Source organism: Mauremys reevesii, linkage group 2, assembly GCF_016161935.1.
Source record: "Mauremys reevesii isolate NIE-2019 linkage group 2, ASM1616193v1, whole genome shotgun sequence".
In the NCBI taxonomy this organism is placed as follows: domain Eukaryota; kingdom Metazoa; phylum Chordata; order Testudines; family Geoemydidae; genus Mauremys; species Mauremys reevesii.
This window is the reverse complement of record NC_052624.1, coordinates 245,837,547-245,857,849: the sequence shown is the minus strand read 5'-3', so window position 1 is coordinate 245,857,849 and position 20,303 is coordinate 245,837,547. Positions and strand designations below refer to the sequence as shown.

The 20,303-nt window shown below is 45.5% G+C and overlaps 1 protein-coding gene and 1 long non-coding RNA gene across 2 annotated transcripts in view; one reads left to right on the top strand and one right to left on the bottom strand.

Moving 5' to 3' along the window:
• Positions 1-17,851, bottom strand: part of LOC120396555 — a 38,145-nt gene extending 20,294 nt beyond the window's left edge. Inside the window, exon 1 of the long non-coding RNA XR_005593224.1 lies at positions 17,627-17,851. This is a non-coding gene — a long non-coding RNA (uncharacterized LOC120396555). The remainder of the gene's footprint in view (positions 1-17,626) is intronic.
• Positions 17,810-19,885, top strand: FRAT2 (FRAT regulator of WNT signaling pathway 2). The gene is made up of 2 exons (XM_039521514.1): positions 17,810-18,718; positions 19,608-19,885. The coding sequence occupies exon 1, from the start codon at positions 17,992-17,994 to the stop codon at positions 18,520-18,522; it is 531 nt and encodes a 176-aa protein (XP_039377448.1). The 5' UTR covers positions 17,810-17,991; the 3' UTR covers positions 18,523-18,718; positions 19,608-19,885.
• Positions 19,886-20,303: the final 418 nt, after the last annotated feature.

Sequence of the window (20,303 nt, the reverse complement as noted above, 5' to 3'; positions counted from 1 at the left end):
CCAACCAACCTTAAAAGAACTTTAAGGTTGGAAAGTTAAGCAGTACTCAAAAGTTAGGAAGTGACAGAATTAAAGCTGCCTGCACATTCTGATTTAGTACTGTTTTCCATTCACTTAGGAGCAGTGGTGAGCTGGAGCAGGTTCCCACAGGTTCTCAAGAACCGGTTGCTAAAATTAGACCTCCAGGGAGAACTGGTTGTTAAAGGGCCAGGGGGTGGGCAAAGAACTCTGGTCTGTGGGCCGGACCATCCTGTTGCTCCCAGGATTCCCAGTTGGGGAGGCTGAGGCTCCCCCAGCCCTTCCCCCGCTACCCGCAGCTGCAGCGTGGCCAGCCACGGGCACCAGCTGGGCAGCTCAGCTGAGCTCTGGAGTCGTCCTGCTGCTGCTTTTTGAATGGCCCAGCAAGGTGTGTGTGTGTGGGGGGGGCTGCTGCAAGCTCCAGGGCTGGCCAGAGGGGAGGGGGCAAGTTGGGGCAATTGGCCCAGGTCCTGCAGGGGCCCCCAGCCCCATGAGGATGTCTCCTTCAGCCTCTCCCCCGCTCCCCCCCCTTAAATCAGAACTTTTTATAGGGAACCAGTTGTTAAGATTTTGGCAGCTCATCACTGCTTAGGAGGGGTATAAATGAAGGTATAAGGTGTAAGCAGCAGAGAACTAAGCCCTGGATATTAAACTTTCATGGAAGTTCATCAAATCCATCTTCTCTACATGCAAGAATTCTGAGTATCTTCTAAGGAGAATTTACTGATTTATACAAAAGCAAATGGCACCTGATTTGCTGAGAAAATGATTTTCTAAAATAACAAAAACACTGAAAATATAAAAGTCCTCACTGTATGATCTCACTGACAAACAAGAAAACAGCACAAGTCATCAGCATGCAGAAAATGGATTCCAGACTGACTACTGACTACCAGAAAAGAACTCACAGAGGGATTGTTAGTAATAAATTATAATATGACCCAGTGAGGCTGAGATCATCTTACAAAGGGCAATGAGTATGCAGAGAAATGCTAAAGGCAGAAGACAGCACCTCTCCCAGTGACATAACAGCAGATGAATGCAAACCGTCTCTGACTACTGTGTATGTCCCTGCCTAACTCACAGCAACATAAATAATTGGAAAGAACATTCATACATTTCTGGGGAATGATTATTAATTGTTTTCCAAGTTTGAATCAATGTTTGGATCTGGTTCTGTTTTACATGACTATACATTCAAGTGTTTTACAGTATGGGAATTATGAAGTTTTAATGATCTGATGCTTTAAACTTTAATGAGAATGCTTTTTACCTGCCAAGATCTGTGTTTCATATTTAGTGTTTACCCTGCAATAGCTGATGGCATAACCAACACTTAGTGCAGAGCAGCAAGAAGCTACATCCTTTACATTGTTACACTTGCTTGTGATGCTATCTATCACCTATAGCTGGGCATAGGGAAACACAGAACCCTGAACTCAAATATTAGCAGGTAGGTATAATAAATAAATAAAATAAAAATAGTAATTAATAATTGCACATTTTCATCTAAGGATCTCAGATTGTTTTACACATTAACAAATGAAGTCAAAACATTGTCTGGTTATATATATATAAATACACACATGTCTATTCATGTATTTGTTTACTGATTTAGGATCTTAAATATTTTTATTTAGTAGTGTTATAAAATCTTTTCAGTTCAACTTTAAATTAAAAACTTAAAAGGGATCCAGCAATTTGAGATCCAGTCAATTAAAAAAAATAGTTAAAGTAGTATTGGTACCACTACTCCTCTAATACTCTCTGCCTTGCTGTAAGTTTACAGGCACATTTTCCTATTTTGTTCAAATATTTTTCTCCTCTGTTGCTCTATGGAAGACCCATGCAAACTGGGAAAACTGACTACTAACAGTGCTGGATAAATGGTGAAACTGATTATACATAATATGCTATTACATGCATAAAGTAAACAAACTAAAAAAAATAGAGAAAATATTTTTCTCTAATTTCCTTCAGCTATAATAATAGCTTTATTTGTAGCAACAGTAGCAAAAAAAATTCAACAAGAAGTGTGATTTTTAAGTTGAGAGTGTTCCTTTGAAAATCACCTGTCTTATTTAAAAAAGGGATATCTATGCCATTAGATGTAAATAAAAATTGCATTATTGTATATCATTTACAGCTACATTTGCTTGGGATCATTTTTTAAAAATTATTTTAATCCTGTGGGTTTATTTGCACCTTCTTATAATTCTACTATGGAACAAAGCTAATGTATCCAGATGGCAAATATAAACATCAAAAGATGGACTGTCACTCAAAGACACATGGGAAACATTTTTCAAAGCTGAATACAGAATTAGATGAATTTTCAATGATAGAGTAAAATTTATTTTGTCTGTCCTGTTAGCACTGGAAGAGTAGATCTGACTGACATACTGTAGGTGGTGAGCTGTATTAGATTATTCACCTACCCACAAAATGTTATTTATGTATGGATTGTTAGATATGAAATTATACAATAAAGCAAAGTGATACAATTACACAAACCATGCTATAAAATGCAGTGTGTCTTACATGACGTATTGGAAACCTGTGTATGTATGCATGGCTATGAAAGTGTGCTTGAGACTCAGTAATGTTGCTGAGTATGTATGAGACAGCTGCAGTTTTTCAACATCTCATTTCAGATAATTATATAATGGCAACTCCTGATTTTAGTTGAAGACAGACAGCCTCCCAACAGCAGCTCCAGGCAGCAATATATATATATAATCAGTTCAGAGGGCAAACAGCATCATTTATGGTTTTTTAATCACATTATAGCAACTAGGAAATACATACACTGTATATGGGAAACTTTTTCTTCCTCTTTGTAGTTTTTCTAATAGTCTTCTTGGTGTCCTTCATATAACAGTTTTGGTGTTACCCATATTTCACAGTCCTGATAACCAGTGGTCTCTCAATACATGCAGCATGAGCCATGCAATTCCAACTGCTAAGGCTAGGAGAACTCATTAATTAAAAAGTAAAAATTTATCTGAAGCTGCCCACATCCTTGTTTTACATTTCAAAATATTTGGTCAAGTTCTCCACCCCGAGAAAGCCAACATAACTGCTATTCCCTAATAGTGATTGTAACAGAGATCTGTTGGCCAGGAGAGACCCATACCTTCACTATCAACTCCTCAAGTCCTGTGATTACATCGGAAGCACAGCTTTTTTTTTTTTTTTTAAATGGGTGTATCTACAGATTGGAGCCAAAATAACTAAATCAGTTGTAATAATCTTTAGTTGTTCTGGTGTAAATCTGTATGTGGACACTTATTTTGGATTAAATAAGCTTGCTTTCTTTTAAGATTCATCTACACAACAAATACAACTAAGCCTACCAGACAGTGAAAATCTGTAGCATGGACGGAACCTAACTGGGTCATTGTGATGGGTGTCCATCCCAAACAAGCCCTGAGCAGGTTTATGTGGGTAAAAAGGGGAGTGGAGGAAGTTCCGGGGGTAATCACAGAGATAGGCAAGGAGATAGAGAGGTGGGGTAGGAAGGCGCCCAGGCAAACAGCAACAGGGTCTGAGACTGAGCATAGAGTCTCTGGGCTGGAACCTGGAGTAGTAGGCAGGCCTGAGTTCCCCTACCAGCCATTGAGAAGTGGTGCAGGATCTGGGAGTGGAATGGAAGGCTGTCCAAAGCAGCATCTGGACAGCTTGCCCAGCAGAACTTTATTATTCCAGAAGTGCGGGAACTACATAGTGACCTGGTCAGAGGGCTGAGTTACAAAGCGGGAGCACCCTGAGTCATCGTAAGGAAGAGAGGCCACAGCACAAGCAACCAACGGAAGAGGGCACCAGATGAAGTGAGAGCTAATTTCCAGATCCAGCCACTAGGAGGAGCACCTGCAAGGAGCAAACTCCTTCACAGTTGCCATAATAACAAGAAAGCCTTGGACTCCACCTCTGTATGTAGTTTTCCTTTTCTGCCTATTCAATACGCATTAATCCCAGTTCTGTAAAGGGGTGTCCCTACAGTCTTCCTCTTTTGCAATTCTTTGTATGTAGGATGCTGTGATTTACAAATTAATTGTATTACATGTTATTGTGTGTCTTTTTTTATGTTATCTCAAATCTAATACCAGCACTTATGGCTCCATTTATGTACCATTTTGGAAGACCTGGTTACCTCATTGTTGGCTTCTGAGATGGTTAAAACATAGTTTGGTCTCAAGTATTAGATGGGATTGAATTTCAACTCTTCCCATATAATTAAAGCCTTGGATTTTGAAGGATTGTAGTGTGATCTAAGAAAAGGGCCAGAATACGGTTTGATTCCTGCCTGAAACAGCTGTGCATGGCTCAGTTTTGCAAAGGAGCTTTATACAAATGTTAAATAATAACAATTGTGTTTTTACCATATTTGTAGATGAGCATGTTTACAGTTTGAGTCTACACTGCAACATGGAACCATGCCAATTAGGGTGTCATCTACAAACATTAAATAAATAAAATAATCATAGTCGTGTTTAGCCATGTCAGGGTTATTGTGTATTAATTGGGTCCCCATCACAATATTTCCTACAGTAAAAACAGAAGCTACTGTTTTGGCTGCCATCATCATGTCTTTGTCAAAATGAATAACCGCAGAGGAATTTCAGGCATTAGTTGGTTCCTAGATGATTCCAGGAGTATGATCCAATCAGAACCTGGCTGGTATGCTAGTGGCAGGTTCTTCTAATACTGACCGACTTCTTCCAATAAGAATTACTCATGAGTAATAAAAACTACCCTGCAGCTCTCTCAAAGTTGAGGTATTTTGGAATAGAAAATATTCATGTGATCACTCACTTCAGTTTACTATTGTTAAAGATTTTTCTGTTGAGAGAGATGGAATTATCAGTTGTCTTCTGTTTTTTGATGCCTTAGAAGAGTTTTTCCTCAGGGTTTTTGTGGTCAGATGGTTCTTTCATACCAGGATGATTTTATGTAAGAAGAGCAGTTTAGGTTCACTTCAAGAAAAGCAGTCTTCAGTGTAATATTTCACCTCCTTCAGCTGCAGCTACATCAATGAGCACAGAATGGAGACTTCAGTAGTTGAATGATGCGATAAGAGTGCATATTGGAATCCCCATAGCAAGCAAATCTTTATCGTCATCACCATTAACATATTATTTTTCATAATGAAATTCCTTTTCAAGTGTACCACCAATTGCCAGACTGAGCAACACCACGTGCAATAAAAATCTGCCTAAATATGAACAGAGGGAGGGATGGCTGGGAAGGGGAGAATAATCACAAATGTGGAATTGCTGTAGGGATTGTTCCTATTGTTTCTTAAATGTTTGCTTTGCACTACACTTAGGTTTTAATGTCAAGGATGACTGCACAAAGGTCAAACCCTCTGCCAGTCTGTCTGGGACTCCACTTCTGGCCCCCTCCACTCCCAAAGGCATTGTGTTTGTTTACAGGAAGTTCATCTACAGGGTCTGGTACCTACTACCACAACTGAGCCCCACTTGAGAATATAATAAACTACATGATAAGTGAAAGTTGTAAATACCACCATAGTGGGACAACAGTAAAATACTGGCTAAATTGGTGGAGGAATTTTCCTCCCAAAGTGCAGCATTCAGTTAAAACCTAACTTTAAAAAGACCTGTTTTAACATTGATTGTGCAGGTAAATTTGTGAGAAGTGCAAATAAGAAAAACTTCTGAAATATGTGGACTCATGCTGCTGATCGTACATAACTTAAGTGATTACCTTTAGCCTCTGAAGATGTGATCTAGTGTATGCTTTCAGAGGAAGATTATAATGAAGGCTAGTAATATTGAATGTTCAATTAATTGGTTCATTAACTGAAGCTAGGAGTTTTTATGTTGGACAAATTGTCTTAGATGTGTTAACCTTTAGCGTCCTCTGCATTGTGGATACAGAACTGTGTTAACAGACCCATTTTTTAATACGTTTTCACTACATTTTGTAAACAGGGCCTTAGATTGTCAAGGGCTTGTCTTCACTGCAAAGTTAACTTGAGTTATAATTCAAGTGTTGTCCCTAACTTGAGTCCAATCCATATATAAAAACCCTTAACTAGAGTGTGATGGTGCCTTTAATTCTTATTAGTTGGCCCAAGAGGGATTATAGACTAAAACTTGAGTGAGCAAAATACATCACCTGCTCACAAAACCACTCTGTAGTGTGCACTCAGGTAGAAACACTTGAGTGCTATTAGTCCTCCAATGTCATTACAGAATTCCCCCACAAATTTTCCCACAGTTCAATGGGAAATAAATCAGAGTGGCTTGGTTTACTGCAGCACTAAGAACCATGGAATAGGCCCCCAGAAGTCTTAGCAGCATGTGCAAGTGAGTAAGCACCAATGTGCAAGCAGCAAGCTGAGTGTTATTTTGCAGAGTGGCATCTCTTCTAATTGAGATTAGGCTCAATCCAGTTACCTCTGCAGTGAAGACAGACAGTGGAGGCAGGAACTGTATGTGCTTGTACAACAATTAGCAAGGGCCTGGATTGAAGCTACCACAAAATAAATACATAAATTAATGGATTACTTGTAAATTCTCAGAAAACTAATTCTGTCCTCAAAGAGTAAGTGCTGTAAGTTTGGGGAAGATGTGCTGTGTTTTTGTCTTGTTTTGTTTTAACAAAACAAAGACATTGAATCTCTGCTTTAAATGAAAAACTCAACTGAACCTTAATTGTGGAGCCACCTCCATTGCAATAATCATGTCCCTTTAGGAGCAAAAAAGGATGAAGTGTTGGCATCAGTGTTCTGTGGCAGTTGGGAACAGCAGCTGACTGCTCCTTCTTGATGGGAAGAGAGGTTACTGAGTGGATCCTTCGGAGGAACAGAAAAGATGCTGTTCAATTATAAAATAGTGAGACGGTTTTATCAGCGGTGATAGGTTTTTTTATTTTGTTGCTCTTAATTTTAATGACACTAACAAGAAGGAACAGGATACAGGATTATTCCAAAAGAATTAATCTCTCCAAGAGAGAGTACATTTATTTATAGCCATAGTGAAAATGCAATAGGAAGAACTGGAACCTGATTCTGGTTCCCATAGCACTTCAGATCTCTACCTAGGACACAGCTGAGCAGTGTTTCAGTCAGTATTCTGCAGAAGCTCAGTTGCCAACAGTCCAAAGATTATGCATCCCTGAAGAGGATAAGTACCATGATCTACTTGCTATTAGTCATAAATATTTATATTATGATAAAAGCAGCACCTTACAGACTAACAGACGTATTGGAGCATGAGCTTTTTGTGGGTGACATGCATCCGACGAAGTGGGTATTCACCCACGAAAGCTCATGCTCCAATACGTCTGTTAGCCTATAAGGAGCCACAGGACTCTTTGCTGCTTTTACAGATCCAGACTAACATGGCTGATATATTATGATAGTGTCCAAAGGCCCCATTCAGTGTGGGGTGCTGTAAAAGCACAGAAAAGACAATTCCTCTGAAGTTAAAATAATTAGTATTACATGCTAACAGTGAGATTAGCTCTACTCAAAACATAGAGAAAGACTTGGTTGCAGTGGTGGAAGTGGAACGGCTCTGTAATTTATTAATACTGTATGTTTAGCTGGTTATTGGGCTTTTTAATGTATGAGTATATTGGTTTGGTTTATTAGAGGGCTGTGAGGAAAAAAGCAGAAAGGGCAAAGAATTGCTCAAGATAAGCCACTTCTCTGTGAACACTTAAGGATTGTTAAGAAACAATGCCAGGACAGGAAAAGACCTGGAAGAAGATCACAAGAAGATCAAAAGAACTATAGCAGTTTAAAAAGGGACTCTTTGTCAAAGGGGGGTAGTTTTGTGGGGAAACCAACTGACACACAAGCCATACGCTGGAGGTGTCTGAAGAAGCTAGGCCGGCCTAGGTAAGGGGGTAGTAAGACTTTAGGTAAAATAGACAGGTGTCTATCTTTTTCTTCTCTACTATTTTATTCCTACTTTTAAATAGAAAATACTTTGGTTTGAAGAAGGCTGTTTTGTCAATGGATACCACAGGTCAAACACTCCTGAAGGGAAGAACCACAGGTGCCAAACCCACTCGGACCTGCTGAGTAAGGATGGCTGACATACATGGTACAGTAGCCCAGGGCCTGGTCTAAGAGGGGAGAACTACAGAATTCACCCCAGGAGAGGTGAAGACCCAAGGCCTGATACCTGAGGTGACGCACTCAGAGAGAACCAAAGGGGACAGAGGTGCAGCTTAGCCCTGTAACTGTAACAGCAACTCCAAGGAGCTTACATCCAATGGCCTGCTCGTGCTTCTGTAGGTTCCAGCGGGAGCAGGTTCATACTCTAAATTAGAAAACACAGTTCAGCAAGAGGATGTACCTGATGATAATCAGATCCCAAGTGGTGTAATTTTTTTAATAACATTCTTCTTTGTATGGTGGATTATGCTGAAAGTGTGTTTTGAGGAAGGATTTAAATGGAGAAAGCTTGCAGCCTTATCCAAGTCCCATTGATTAAGGGGAGTTGGATCAGATCCTTGGTATACAACTTGAAGCAAGTTAACAAAACAATACTTCAAAGAAACAAAAATCCCTGGATATGAGCAGATTCTGATGTTGTGATGAAATATGCTTTTGTATTTAAGAATAAAAGCCTACATTTTCAAACGTAACTAATGTTTTTGAGTACCTCAATTTCTGGGTGCCCAATCAGGTCCCTTTAAGGTGTCTCAAGTTGGGCATCCAAAATCACTGTTTAACGTTTTGGACAATGTATTTATATTTGTATTTTTGAGCTGTGTAAAACCTGTGATGTCCTTAATTATTCATTTCCTTGCTTTAATGTGCTTGGATTTTGTAAGTTTTGTGATAGGCAAACACATGGATGTCTTTTAGCAACCTTAGTTGTTTTTTAAAGCAAAGTTTTTTGTTTTTAGAATTCTATTATAGGTGCAGGTTAGTAAAACAATTGTTAGAAAATCTAAAAGCACCTTATTCTTGTTCTGGCATTCCGGCCTCTACCCATTCTGAAATGCACAACATAAAGCATGCGTAGGAAATGAGCTTAGTTTGCACAAGCACCATTATTTGACATCTATTGTTAAGAAAAAGAGGAGCATTATATATATCTAAGTGCAGTACATATGACAAAGCTTCTGAAACATGAGCAAATGGGCATGAAAAGATGGGTCAATTTATTTTTAATCCAACTAAGAAATTAAATGGCTCTGTTGCCGGCACAGAGGCCCCGAGGCAGCAACAGTGGTTCGTTGCCCGGTGTGCTTCGCTCCAATAAACACACCAAGGTGGAGAAGCAAACCAAGTTTATTTGAGCCCAAAAAGGTGCCAGGGAGAAAAGGCATTCTCAAATCCTGCACACAGATACAAGCGGTTTTTCTCTCTTTATTCATAACTTCAGCTAAGCATTCCCATTACCCCCACACTCCTCCCCCCTTATGCCCCCTCTCCTATTTCCCATGTAGCAAATACATTATAAAGTAGCAATTACACTAAGCAGAATAAATCATTTTTGGCAACAACCACTTTAGCTCGTTAGTAACTTTTCTGTGAACAGTTATCTTGTTTTATTTCTTTGATCTGTTATTTTGCCCCTTAGCCAGAGGCATACAGGCCTTATTATTATTTCCTAGTACCGGTGTGAGTGGGGTTGCACCTGATAACTAGCTGCTACGCATTCCATTCTCTGTTGCTAGCTTGTTAGGTTGATTAAAGTTCAAACATAAACATGGAAGCGCTTTGGTCAGACATGGAGTGACTTTAGTTCATTCAGGCCTAGTACAGGAAGGCTTTATTGACACTTATGGCTTTCCACCCTCCTGAGTTACCTAGGGTTATGCCTAGTGACACCAACAGCTCTCTACATTTTCAAAGCCGTGTACAATTATTGTAACTAGATGATCTATGGCATTGGAAATTTCAAGTATAATTACTCAGTTCCCTTATGATGAGTTATTATTTTCACATGATAGTTTTGTGTGTTTGTACACACAAGCATGCATGTCCACATGTGTGATAAAAGGGCTCCCACTGGTATACCTGAGTTTACATAGGTTTACAGGGGCTTTGACTTTTTGTTGTTTGCACTAATTGGGTGTAAAGCTCAGAAATCACAACCTATACTTGCTTCTTTAGGCATGTGATTGGCCTTTATACGCTGACAAGAAACGTGTCCCTGAGAACTGACAGATCATTATCCTACATAATTATGATAGACTAAAAGGCAAAATTTAGAGCTTGCCACATAATTAATAAAATTATTATTTACATATAAAACACATACTTCATCCCCAGCCAGAGGGCTCTGGAAATTAAGTTAAATAATAGAAACAAATTAAAATATAAGAAAAAGCTGTTCTTTCAAAATTTAAACAGATATACATAAATAAAAGGTCCAGTTCTAAAAGGAAGAGATGAGGAATAGTAATAAATATAAAGCCATGAAGCAACTGCTGTCTGCAGTTAAGGCATCTTTTTAATAGAATGTCTTAGATGACCACTAGTAGTGGTAATTTCTGATAACCTCTGAACTGGGACAAAGAAATCTGTCAGTGTCAGGGCAAAACAAGCATCCACACATCAGCCAAGTCCACTGTCAACTTACCTGTTAGGAAAATCTTTTTAACTACCATGTTGTAACTTGTCAAAGAATTTGTGCACACAGCTGTGTTACTGATAGCTCTCTGTTCACCCTTAGTCCTTATGTTTATTTTTGGAAGATATTCTCCCCATCTTGCGTATTCTTTATGTTAATTTGCTTAATGTTATTATGGGAACTTGATAAGGCCTTATCTACAAGAGAAAACAATGTCTCAAAATTTATTTCCACTGGTGACAATGGTGGATGCTATAGTGTACACAGGGTGCAGATGTTCTTACCAGCATCCGATACCTTGTTTAAAAAAAACCTGCACTTTATCTGTGCCAGGTGTAGGGATATTAAAGAAGGTTTATATTAAACATGGTTTATATGAAAAATGATTTATTGATTTATTGTTAATTAATACTTTATAACTTAAGGTTTATGTTAGAAGTAAATTTGTGATTCCCAACATTTAGCTTCTAACCTGCAAGCCACCAGCTGTGTCTGTGTAAAGCCTGCTAAAAGAGATACTTGGTATAAAACTTGTTAAGCTCAAAGAAATACTTTGTATAAAACTTGTTAAACATTAATTATCTCTAAGTAAGCCAAAACAGTAGCTGTTATAGTGTATAGATAGAGACCCCCACCCTCTGTAAGTTTTCATCTCACTTTATCTTTGCTTGTTAAAAGACAGGGAGTCTCACATAAATTGGTAACACCCCAAAAGGTAAAGAGACAGTGAAATAGATGTGATTAAGATAGAGAATGTATGTGAATGCATGCCTAGTTTAAACAATGAATGAATGGTTAGGGAGTTACCAGCCTGAAGAATTCAGTGTGGGCTGAAGGTGTCAAGTGGGATCAACCAGATGACCCCCGGAGGGCAAACTGGAATCCACCCACCACACCTCAAAGGAAGGAAAAACAAAACATCTAATAACATGGAGCCAGCCATCTGCTGATTGATTTAGCAACAGCAGAATGAAGCAACTCCTATGAACTAAAATAGGGAAAAATCCCTATAAAACTGGACTCTAAAGACTGAGGACTTTGAGTCTATGGTTCTGCTGCCAGCCTCCAGGAGCATCAGATGCATCTGACACAGACTCGGCTCCATCCTCATGACCAAGATACCTGGCCAGTAACTTGGCATGAGCAACGTCTAGGCTGGTAACTATAACATCTATACAGAACGTGCGTGCGTGCGTGCGTGCGTGTGTGTAATAAGTAGTAATAGAAACAAGTAGAAAAACATTGTTTTTTGTTTTGTTATGGTATTTACAATAAATGTGGCATCTTTGCCTTATCCCTCTTAATAAGATCCTGCTGGTTTTTATTATATTGGTATAACACAGGGAGACAGAGAGTGTTGTGGTTGAGACACTATTCTTGGCCTCAGGAAATGTGGGTTCAATTCCCAGCTGAGCTACAGACTTCCTCTGGGTAGGTCTACACTGTATCTGGGAGTGAGCCTCCCAGTCTGGCTCCACAGACTTGTGTTAATGGGTCTTGCACTAGTGATCTAAAAATAGCTGTACAGATGTTGTGGCTTGGGCTCTGAAGCCTAGGGGGTGGGGGTGGGCTTCAGAGACTGAGCCACAAGTCTATGCAGCTATTTTTAGAGCACTACTGCAAGCCCCACTGACATGAATCTGTGGATCTGGGCTGGGAGGCAGGCACCCAGGTGCTGTATAGACATTTTACATGCTGTTGGACAAGTTACTAAGAGCTTGTCCTCATGGGGACTCTCAGGAATGTTTAAATCGAATTGGATGTGAATTTGAAGTGGATTAGTTAAATTGCATTAAACCCCCTTGTAGATGCTCTCATTCAGAACTGAAGTATCCTTAATTTGATTTAGCCAATTCACTTTCAAAGTAAATTAAACTACATGGAATTAAGACCACTTTAATTTGGAATAAAAGCCACAGATTTTTAAAGGTATTAGGTATTGCTCTCCTTGGCATTTTAAGGTCTAAGTGACAGACAGCTAATCTGCCAGTACGAGCAAAGTCAAATTTAAAACATAATGAAACTTTTCCTTATGGCCAAGAACAATAGGAATCTATGTGCATGGAAAATCCACAAATTGTAACGATATAGAGCTGGGGTGGGCAAACTAGCCATTTTAAGCTGGTCCTTGAGCTCCCGCTGGAGAGCAGGGTCTAGGGCTTGCCCCAGTCCAGTGCTCCAGCCAGGGAGCAGGATCGAGGGCCGCTCCACGCAGCTCCCGGAAGCAGCCGCATGGCCCCCCTCTGGCTCCTATGCGCTCCAATGGCCCCACTCCAATGGGAGCTGCAGGGGCAGCATGCAGAGCCACCTGGCTGTGCCTCCGCGTAGGAGCCAGAGAAGGGACACTGCTTCTGGGAACTGCTTGAGATAAGCATCGCCCAGAGCCTGCACTCCTGAGCCTCTCCCCATGCCCCAACTCCTTGCCCCAGCCCATATCTCCCTCCCGCCCTTCAAACCCCTCAATCCCCATCCGGAACATGCTCCTGCACCCCAAACTCCCCAGCCCCACCCCAGAGCCTGTACTCCCTTCCTGCATCAAAACCTCCTGCCCCAGCCCTGATCCGCCTCCTGCCCTCTGAACCCCTCGGTCCCAGCCCAGAGCACCCCCCTACACCACAAACTCCTCATCCTCAGCCCAACCTGGGAGCCTGCACGCCCAACCAGAGACCTCACCCCATCCTGCTCCCCAATCTCAATTTTGTGAACATTCATGGCCCGCCATACAATTTCTATTCCCAGATGTGGCCCTCCGGCCAATAAGTTTGCCCACCCCTGACATAGAATGTATCTAGAGATGTGATATGGGCTTTACTCTCTATTCCAGAACTAAAACTTTCATTTTTAAAATTTTTGCTCTTCTTTTTGTGAAGACAGAGGTCAGAATACTACGGTAATGGATGAAGTATATGGACCTCACTAGCACACAACGTAATCTCAGGCCATGTCTATATTACGGAGCTACAGCCGTGCAATGGTAAAGCTGTATCATAGACACTTACTACAGCAAATGAAAAGGTTTTTCCACTACTATAGGTAATCAGTCTCCCTGAGCAGTGGTACCTAGGTCGACTGAAGAATTTTTCTGTCAACTTAGCCACATCTACACCAGGGGGTTGTCAGCATAGCTATAGAGCTAAGGGGCCTATACTAGGGGAAAAGTGCTCCTATTATAGACCTAAATCAGAATATTCAGGTAATGCATATATGGATGCCTTACATTCTTTTCATTTGAAACAATGGTGCATAATTATTAATACTAGAAGTCTTTTTTAGATTGTAAGATTTTTGGGGCAGGGAAGAGCATGTCCCTTACATGTTTGTACAATACCTAGCACACTGAGGTTCCCATCTTGATTGGGGCCTGTAGATATTACTGTGGTGGTGATAATAAAGCATTAATACATAATATATTAATAAATAGTGTAACTAGATACAGTATCTTTCACTTCTAGTTCACCTAACCTAGCCTGGCTCAGTAGAGACATATTTTTGCCAATGGCTTTTGATAAATGACTTGGAGCGCTCAGTGAAGTTCTCATATGACAGCAACCCACATCTCTCTCTCTCTCTCTCTCTCTCTCTCACACACACACACACACACACACACACACACACACAGCATCATGACTCTTTGTTGCCAATCTGCGCAGAGAAGCAAAGGATTAGAATGGGCATGGAGACTGAACTGCTGCGGGGGTGGGGTGGGGAGGCAGTTTCTCCAAGCAAAGGTTGAGGCACATGGGTGAGGCATTTTGCTGATGTTCTGTGGACAAATGGCTGTCAATATGGAATTTTTCACAAGCATTTAAGATTCATCTTACAAAATTCTAAATGTTTAAAATTACATTTGAGAACTTGATATAAATCATGTCACTGCCATAATCTCCCCATTTGAGAGAGACACATAGGCACACTTTCAGTTTAAGTGAAAGTAGCTCATAAGCATTCACAGGTATTCTCTCTCCTATGCCCAAATATTTACTTTTAACCTAGGACTAGATCCTAATAACAGTTATGCAAATAACTGTACTTGTGCAAGTAGTCCCATTGGCTTCAACTGAACTACTACCATAAATGAAGTCACTTATGTAAGTAAGCATATGCAAGATCAGGCCCCTAATATGAATTTTTTTGAAGTCCAGAAACTAAAATTTTAAATGTAGATCCCAAGAACCTCATAGGTGCTGAGATATGATGGTGACAGATGCAACATAAGAAAGAGAATCAGAATAATATGGGGGTGGGGATGGAACTGCAGCCAATGGGAGATGTGGGGGGTGGCACCTCTGGGCAAGGGGCAGCATCTAGGAGCCGGAGGGACATATTGCTGCTTCCCAGGAGCCACCAGAGATCAGCACTGCCTGGAGCCTGCACCCCTCACCCTCTCCTGCACCCCATCCCTCTGCCTCAGCTCTGAGCCCTCTCCCACACCCAATCTTCCTCCCAGAGCCTGACCGCCTCCTGCACCCCAACCGTCTGCCTCAGCCCAGAGCCCCTTCTCCTATATTCCGAACCCCTCGGCCCCATCCCCCAACCCAGAGCCCCCCCCCCCGCGAGCCCTAAACCTCTCATCCCCAGCCCCGCCCCAGAGCCCACATCCCCAGATGGAGCCCTCACCCTCTCCCACACCCCAAACCCCTGCCCCAGCCCTGAGCCCCCTCCCGTACTCCAAAACCCTCGGCCCCAGCCTAGAGCCCCCTCCTGCACTTCACATCCCTCCTCCCCGACCCCACCATGAAGCCTGAACCCCCAGCTCAGAGACCATACACCCTCCCACACCCCGACCCCCTGCCTCAGCCGAGCCCCCTACCACACTCCAAACCCCTCAGCCCCACCCAAAGCCCAGAGTCCCCTCTTGCATCCCAAACCCTTCATCCCCAGCCCCACCCCAGAGTCTGCACCCTCAGCCCAGTGAAAATGAGTGAGTGAGGGTGGGGGAGAGGGAGTGAGTGGGGGGCGGGGCTTCTGAAAAGGGGAATGACAGGGGCGGGGCCTTGGGGAAGGGGCAGGACAGGGCAGGCAAAAGTGTTCAGTTTTCTGCAATTAGAAAGCTGGCAACCCTAATACTAGAGGTTGTATTGCTTTAGTTTTAAGCCAATATAGGTATAGCTGTAAAAAAAATCTGGATGGAGACAAACTTGGCCACAGATAGTAGTTTGTGTCTATACACATCAGGGTTTACATAAATGGCACTTAATAGCATGTATGTATCATATTTCAATCTTGCTTCACAGCAAGGCTGCAACATAATATGATTTGTAATCCGCTTCTAACACAAATTTGTTGGTAGATGGTACCATCTAACCATAGCTGGACTGTCTGCTTCCCCTTTCCCAAGTCTTTGGAGATCCTAAAGTACACAGCACTAAATGAAAATCACCTCTTTTTTCCCTGGCATTAGTAGCTGTGGCATTAAGGGAGAGCTGCCCAGCTTTCCCCAGAATGCACTGATTCAAACACAGTTGTCAATGTGACTGGTGTGGACAGCCAATATGGTTGATATAATTATGCTAGAAAATACACTGCTGTATGGATATGCTGATATGTGTTAGGTGTAAGGTGTCAGATGAGCATGGTTAATGTAGTTCTACCTGGTGTAGACTGGATAAAGGAAAGGAAGGCAACAATAATGTACAAGGTTATTGGGTATAAAAACACTCCCAGCACCATAAGTAATAGAGTTTAAAATTTCCAGGGCATAACTATTTTTAATCCAGTTACGTTTCAATGAGACTGGCCATTAAAAAATAATCTCAATTTCTAGATGCCTTCATGCACTCTGTTCTTCTACCACTCTCCGTTACTGCTAAGCGCTCCAGCAGCTACAATGAAAGCAGGGGCCAGAATTACACTCCTTGCACACACGCTGTATTACCGACATGCCTACAGACCCCAACTGAAATCTTGTGCCAGCAGGCACCACGCAAACACCTAAAGAAACAGTTCCAGTCCCTGCTGCGCCCCCTCCCGCAGCACGCAGCCATGGGCACCCCTGCAACCCCCCAATACAGCCAAGGGTACCCCGCGCCAGCTCTGCCAGGGGCGTCCCGCGCCAGCCCCGCCCCCCGCAGCCAGGGGCATCCTGCGCCAGCTCTGCCGGTTCTTCCCCCCGCAGCTAGGGGCATCCCGCGCCAGCTCTGCCGGTTCTTCCCCCCGCAGCCAGGGGCGTCTCGCGCCAGCTCTGCCCCCCTCCCCCCGCAGCCAGGGGCATCCCGCGGCAGCTCTGCCCCCCCACAGCCAGGGGCATCCCGCGGCAGCTCTGCCCCCCCACAGCCAGGGGCATCCCGCGCCAGCTCTGCCCCCCCACAGCCAGGGGCATCCCGCGCCAGCTCTGCCGGTTCTTCCCCCCGCAGCCAGGGGCGTCTCGCGCCAGCTCTGCCCCCCTCCCCCCGCAGCCAGGGGCATCCCGCGGCAGCTCTGCCCCCCCACAGCCAGGGGCATCCCGCGCCAGCTCTGCCCCCACAGCCAGGGGCGTCTCGCGCCAGCTCTGCCCCCCCACAGCCAGGGGCATCCCGCGCCCGCTCTGCCCCCACAGCCAGGGGCATCCCGCCAGCTCTGCCGGTCTTTCCCGCGCAGGCGGGGCGCGCCAGCTCTGCCCCCCCACAGCCAGGGGCATCCCGCGCCAGCTCTGCCCCCCCACAGCCAGGGGCATCCCGCACCAGCTCTGCCGGTTCTTCCCCCCGCAGCCAGGGGCATCCCGCGCCAGCTCTGCCCCCCCACAGCCAGGGGCATCCCGCGCCAGCTCTGCCCCCCCACAGCCAGGGGCATCCCGCGCCAGCTCTGCCCCCCCCCAGCCAGGGGCATCTTCCCCCCGCAGCCAGGGGCATCCCGCGCCAGCTCTGCCGGTTCTTCCCCCCGCAGCCAGGGGCATCCCGCGCCAGCTCTGCCGGTTCTTCCCCCGCAGCCAGGGGCGTCTCGCGACAGCTCTGCCCCACCCCCACAGCCAGGGGCGTCCCGCGACAGCTCTGCCCCCACCGCTCAGCCAGGCCGCCCCAGCTCCCCTTTCATGCCCCCTCCCGCTCCAATCGCGCTCCTCCTACCGGTCAGAGAGGCTCGTCCCCATCAGTCTGTGTGCGGGGTTTGAAAGCGGACGAGCCCATGTACGGCGAAGCGGGGGGAGGCGGATCAGGAGAGGAGGGCGGGCTCACACTCGCCCACCCCCTCGCGCCACCCTCTGGACAGGCGACTGCTGGGGGCCCTCAAAGAGGTCGCGGGGGGGCTCGTCCGCGGCGGCTCTGTGAGCGCGCGCTGGCCCCCGTGCCCCGGTGTGGTGTCGCCCGCTCCCCCCGCTCCGCGCAGTGGGACGTGCCCGGGACTTCGCGTCACCCATTGTTTACAAACCGAGCCCAGCAGCGGGCTGCTGCGAGTCGGGTTTGCACCGGCGCGGCGCGCGGAGCCGGCCGAGATGCCCTGCCTGCCCGGGGAGCGCTTTCTGCTGCTGGAGCGCTCGGTCGCCGTGGGGCAGGCGGGCTCCAAGGAGGTGGACGCGCTGGTGGCCAAGCTGGGCGAGGTGCTGCAGCTAAGCGCCCAGCGGGCACCGGCCCCCCGCGGCCCCAAGCACCCGCCGCCCACCACCGCCCGGGGCCGCGCCGCGCCTTATTCCCCCCGCGGCAGCGGCCTCCTGGTCCCGGCCCCCCTGCAGCCGCACCAGCCCGCGGAGCCCCAGCGGCCGGGCAAGACTAGCCAGCGAGTGGCTAAGCAGCTGTGCGGCCGGGGCTGGCTGCGGAGCGCCGCCCACAGGAGGAAGCGGCCGGGTCCCGGGGAAGCGGCCGGCGAAGAGGAGGATCCGCACCGGCTCCTGCAGCAGCTCATCCTCTCCGGGAACCTCATCAAGGAGGCAGTCAGGCGCCTGCAGCTGGCGGCGGCGGCCGTGGCCACAGCAACCACCGGCGGCAGCGGGGAGGGGGAAGCAGCAGCTCTGCAGCCTCTGCAATAGCCCCGCGGGTTGCGGAGATCCCGTAGCACCGACCTCCGCGCCGGGATCAGGACATCGCATGTGGGAGGGGCCAGCTATCGGCGGATCTATCTAGGGGGCGTCCCCCGTACTTGAAATAGACTCTTTATTGACAATGAGACCCTGTGGCCGGGGTCTGGCTATTCTGTATAAAATGTGGTGCTAGCCCGGAGGCGCTGTAAGTCTCTAGTGGTTGCTAATGGGGGTGTGGGAAGCAGGGAGCCCCCCCACACACACACCTTCATCGAGCCTGTCCCGCTCTGCGTAGATGCAGCCCCCCTCAACTCGCTGCTGTGTGTCGGGGCGGGGGAAGGGACCACCACGCTGGGCCAGTCCCGACCTGCCGTTGTTTTGGAGGAAGGGGTCCCCAGTCTTATGTCATGGAGGGGAGCGGCAGATGCGGCACCCGGCAGGGGGAGGGGTACGCGTGTGGGGCGGTGGGGAGGTTGGTTTGGGTGGAGCGGGTTTAAAATTTCCTGGGTCCTATTCCTCTGCCCCAAGGTCACCGCTTGCAGTCCCCGAAAGGCGCATCTACCCAGTGCTCGCACGGTGGTGGTGCTTTCACCAGCCGGTTGGAGATAGTAACCCTATCTTAGCTTGTTTTGACTGTACTGTGGGCGAGCCCTGTGTTTTGCAACCGCTGGGAGTCTCCTGAGGACGTGCACGTTGCCCGATCCGAGTTGTTGTGCTTCCCTCCCTCTCCCTTTCCAAGAGCTCCTCCTACCAGTGGGATTCTCAGAAACAGGGTCATATTACAGCAAGCTCTCTAAGAACCCCACCAGCCCCCGCCCTTCCTGCTAATACCACTGCCACTGCTCCGCGCTCGGGGCTCTTTCTAGGAGGATGGACAAGAGAGAAAGCTGTTTGTCTCTTCACACCCCTGCCCTGCTATTCCCACTGCCAGCGCGCTCCAGGCTGGGGGTCTTTCTCGGTACACGGGAGTAGATTTGTCCGTCTCTGGTGGTCTCACAGGAGCCATTTGCAATAAGTCTAAAATATCTTGGGAGGTGCGTGTTTCCTTTCCCTTCATGGGTTTCTTTTTTACACTTTTCCCTTTGTGACTACAGAGCGTTTTTAAATGTGAATCTCAGAGTTGGAAAGCCGCTGAACTGATCGTTGTGAAGTGTGAGTGAATGAAGACTGAGATACATTGTTCACATATGGTAGCTAAACAACTTCCCGCGCCCCCCAAAAACAAAACAAAACCTCAATGGCTGGATTGAAAAGATGCTGGCTGTTGTCAAAATATTTACACTTCGTAACGGAGTGTTTGAATTGTGTTCCTGGTTTACAGGACTTGTCTTAATTAACATGTCTGTACTGAATAAATGTGATCTTGTTTTTAGCTTGGGCTTGTGTCTTATTGACATCGAGGAAAGCAAACCTCTTTATATGAACTAATCAGTGGCGACAGTCTTACAAACATACATAACCTGTCATATTTCCCTTTCAGTTAAGAGATCTCCATTTTGCAGACAAAACAATAATCCGCATAGTCTGATGCAGTGGGACACCCATTATTAATGCATTGAGATGCAACTGAGCCCCTTTGTTTGCCAGCAGCATTCTTTCTTAAGCCAAGGGACATCCTTTCCTGCAGACTCAATTTTGCCACAGGAATTCATAAATCAAATCACACTTGACAACAAAATTAACAATCTGGTATATCACATTAAAGGGAGGAAAGAAGATGAAGTTGGTTATTTATTCATGTTCTTTATTTCCTGGGGAAGGAGAACATACAACTAATCTGAGATATGGAG

Coding starts and splice junctions, on each gene's coding strand:
- FRAT2 (XM_039521514.1), top strand. CDS start 17,992: ATGCCCTGCCTGCCCGGGGAGCGCTTTCTGCTGCTGGAGCGCTCGGTC.